This window comes from Mangifera indica, chromosome 3, assembly GCF_011075055.1.
Source record: "Mangifera indica cultivar Alphonso chromosome 3, CATAS_Mindica_2.1, whole genome shotgun sequence".
Taxonomy (NCBI): domain Eukaryota; kingdom Viridiplantae; phylum Streptophyta; class Magnoliopsida; order Sapindales; family Anacardiaceae; genus Mangifera; species Mangifera indica.
This window is the reverse complement of record NC_058139.1, coordinates 4,334,843-4,339,083: the sequence shown is the minus strand read 5'-3', so window position 1 is coordinate 4,339,083 and position 4,241 is coordinate 4,334,843. Positions and strand designations below refer to the sequence as shown.

At 31.4% G+C, this 4,241-nt stretch overlaps 1 protein-coding gene across 1 annotated transcript; it reads right to left on the bottom strand.

Annotated features, from left to right (window-relative positions):
• Window positions 1–1,244: 1,244 nt before the first annotated feature.
• LOC123210847 (probable enoyl-CoA hydratase 2, mitochondrial) lies at window positions 1,245–4,010 on the bottom strand. The gene is made up of 6 exons (XM_044629335.1): window positions 4,006–4,010; window positions 2,604–2,716; window positions 2,354–2,523; window positions 1,898–1,972; window positions 1,595–1,685; window positions 1,245–1,506 (listed from the first exon to the last, which is right to left on the bottom strand). The coding sequence occupies exons 1-6, from the start codon at window positions 4,008–4,010 to the stop codon at window positions 1,415–1,417; spliced, it is 546 nt and encodes a 181-aa protein (XP_044485270.1). The 3' UTR covers window positions 1,245–1,414.
• Window positions 4,011–4,241: the final 231 nt, after the last annotated feature.

Genomic DNA, 4,241 nt, shown 5'->3' with positions numbered 1-4,241 from the left:
CTGAAATTGGAAGCTCAAGCAGATCAAATAATAGTAGTGCTATTGAGAGGAGACGTGTACGCCGTCCAAAGAATAATAATCATAATAATGGGGGTGAACAAGGATGACTTACTAGACAGCCAAGTAATCCACTCCAAGCAATGACAACTTAGAGAAGTCGAAGCTAAAACTTGCACCAAATGCCGAGCGTACTTCTACTAATTGCAGAGAAGTACCTTCAAGCAAAAAAACAGTTTTCTCTTGGTTGATTGCAATGGAGATTATTCAAAAAAATGAGCAAGTCTGGTACATGGATAAGAGTTGCCATGCTGTGCTTCAAGTGGGAAAGATTACTTGCACCGTTGTGCTTTGTCGTTGCTGTTACAAGGTGATTACAGTTCATGAGACTGAGGAGCATGCCCAAAGAAGTGACCTCAAGAGGCCATATGACAACATCTATCTGTTCAGATGACAATAAGAAGGTTGCATTTCCTGCCCTGAATCTTGAACCCCTCGAAGAGGATCTTAATTGATATTTTAAGTTGTTTCACAGAGGCTTGTATGTAAAAATGAAACACAAATGTTTGCCGCTGTCATATATACCATTGTTTGCTTATTATGTAGTTTTCATGACTGTATTATCTTCTCTCTTCTGTGTAAATGAAAATACATTAATAAAAAAAGAAAATTCATAATAGTCAAAATATCGAAATAGGTCTAGGCATATTTTATCTAAAACATTAATCTAATATTTTTTAAATTTATAACGTTACTTTTACTTTAAATATTCAATATGGGCAAGAAAGCTAAAGAGTTTAAAATTTACATGATTCAAGAGGATCCGTTAGGTAGCTTTAATAGAAAATCACTTAGCATGAGCTCGTTTTTCGACTTTGCCAAGGCATTAGGCCGATTCTAGAGAGGATTGGACCTCTCTAATTAAAGGATGTAACAAAAGACTTTATCTTTATAGAATTAAACAATAAATTCATATTTTTTTTAATTTTCAACGATTGAACATTGATCAATTATTTGAATTAAAACTGAAAAGATAATTTTCTAATAATAATATGTATCTCAAGAATCGTATATAATAGATACATATATGTTTGTGTATGCATCTGCTGCAATCTGACTCACCTATAGACATTGCCTCTCTGCCACCAACTGTCCGACCAGTAAATATAAGATCCTTTGCTACTGACCTTCCAACCAATCTAGGCAGCCGCTGTGTGTGTCCCACCTGCTCTGTTAAAAGTCAGGACTGTATGAGTAATCTATCACTGCAATTACTTTTCGAAAAGGAAAAGTATTCACACAACCCATTTAATACTGTTACAATGCAATTAGAAGCCACTCTTCTGAGCAAAAATACAGAACTAATCTAAACCCTCACCATCAAACAAAAATAAATCAAGTAGTAAACCATGAGATGTCACTTAAACTTTGATTTAAAAACAAAATTTAGTACATCCCCCGGAATTATAGCAAGTCCTGTTTCAGGTAAACCCAATACTGCATCTTCTCCTGAGTAATCAGAAATTAAAATCCATGAAAATTATATTTTATCCTTTTCAGGAGAAAGAAACTTTCTCAATGAATAAATTAGAACTACCACAGACACGAAGATCACACGCTAGAGCCATTTCAAGTCCACCACCCAATGCCGCTCCTTCAATGACGGCAATGGTAGGAACAGGAAGTGCCTGTATCAAGTGCAAACAAGTTATATAAGCTCAAAAGTAAGATAAAATTCACCACAAAATTTAATGATATAAGCAAATGTATAAAGAATATTTAACGACAAAGGAGAATAAGTATCAGCTCAGCATAAGTAATAGGCTTTAACATTTTCTATACACACATATGTACATGGAAATCTTCTGTAAAAGGGTGACCAAACATCAAGTCTTATTACCTCTAAGTATGAGAAGGTGGATCGCAGAGAGTTGACAAAATAATGAATCTCAGATGCACTCATTGCCCTGCGTTCCTAACAAGCCAATAAAAGGCGGAACCGTTTAGTATCCACTATATAAGTAATGTCCCCAAGGAAAACTACAGTCAACACAACCACATTATGAAGCCACTAACCAAGAAAATAACCCATTATTTCATGATTCTACCAAGTGCCCAAGCTGCTACTCAACAACGAATGTTGACAGAAGAAAAAGATATTCTCAATTTAATCACTATAACTTCAATTTCCAGTACAAATTCATGATCAAACTTTTTTCCTCTGATTTATAGTTTTAATAAAAAAAGGAAATTGATTATGTTCGCTTTGCATCACATTTAAAATAAAGAAATAAACCCGTGAAATCTCGGTGATTAAAATTGTAATAATACATAAAAAGAGCAATTGATATCTTGCCTTCAAATCAGCACCAGCACAGAACACTTTAGGTACCGAACTAGAAATCATTACAACATTAGCAGAAGAATCCTCACTAATAGTTTCAAATGTATGCTTTAGGCCTCTCAATAGTTCCGTTCCAATCGCATTCCTAGCTCCAGGCCTGTTTAAACTAACTTCAATAATTCCTGTTAATCACAACGGTAAGTACTTCAAATTAACAACAAACATTTCTAAGTCTAAGCAAAACAAACACATGAGCAAGCACCAGAATCAGAGTCGGAGAGTCGCTGAAGTTTGACCGATTCAGAGGAAGCGGATTCCAGAATGAGAGTTCTACGGCTCCGGTACTGATGAGGTGGTTCAAATTTTCTACTGAAACTAAAAAGTTTAGCAATGGATGAGAAGGTTTATACCAATAGGTTTTGGATTTCTTCATGCAATGCCCTGCCACAGATTTTGTTAGAGTCGTTATGGTGGCCATGTTTGATCAAACAGATTTGAGCAGCAATTAAATCATCTTTTTCTCTCAATTCATGTATGTAACAACACATTTCCCAATAGAGGGATGAATGATCTTTTTGAATTCTTTTAAGTTGAATTTCTTTAGCTTTAGTCAATTTTATACACTTTGATTTAAATTCATTAATTTATGCAATCTACTGCAATAGATCACAATACAATAATATATATTATTTACGGGACGTTTGGTTTGAGTAATGTTTTATTATTAAAATAGAAAAATTACCTTGAAGATAGATTATCTAGAAGATTATTGGGTATAAATGATTACTATGTTTAATAAAATTTGATAGGTATAAATAACTATTATATTTAGTTAAAGGTAGTAAAAGATTACTAATAAATTATTTTACTTAAATGCCCTTGAATATAATTATTTTTAAATATTTTTTATATTATTTGTCATATTAATTAAAAATAAATTTATTTTTGTCTTAAAAAACTAATAAATAATAATATAATTATAATAAAATCAGGATTACATTAGTAATTTTTAAATACCTAAGGTGAATGTGGTAATCAGATTATCACTTATATTACTTGTCACGTCAACATTGGTAATAAAATATTATTGTAATATTTTATTACTGACAAATCAAAAAAAGGAATAAAAGATAGATTACTAAGGTAATCTATCTTAACTGGATCCAAACGACCCCTTAGTTTAACTTTTTTTATTAAAAGATGTTTAATTACCCTATACTTATACCAACGACAAATATGATATATTCTTTTTGTCATACAATTATATAAAAATACAATGTTAGAATCATCATTATACTCTCATTTATCATTGTATATATATTTCATATTCATTTTGGTAAAATTTATAGATTTTATAGTCTTCTTTGAACGAATTCTCTAGGTTCTTATCATTCTTGTAACTCCTTAAATAGAACTCATCAACTTGAATACTCAATCAATTCCTTTTCAAGAATAAAATCATGAGTTGTGATATAATCTCCTCCACTTCTAGGAGTTATCCAAAAAAATTGTCATTGAATATTAATTGGTCAAACTTTTGCATATGGTATGCAACACCCATAAACACATTTGAATTTATTTCAACGTCACCGTAGGTTTCAATCTCTATCATCATGAATGACCAGTATGTTTATTAAAAGTTGTGAGAAATTTAATTCTTATACCTCATCATACCTATAAATTTTTTGTATAAATAGGTAAATAACTCGCGTCCCTTTTGAGAATAAATGATTTTTGCTGTAATGATCAACTATTTTTTATAACACATTATTCGTTTTATGTCTATATTATCTTGTGAATTAGAACTTGATTGAGTTCTCTTTCCATCTCATTTGTTCTTTTAGAAAATGACGTCTAAAATAATCTCTAAAATAAGTTTTAAAACTTATTTGAGCAATAT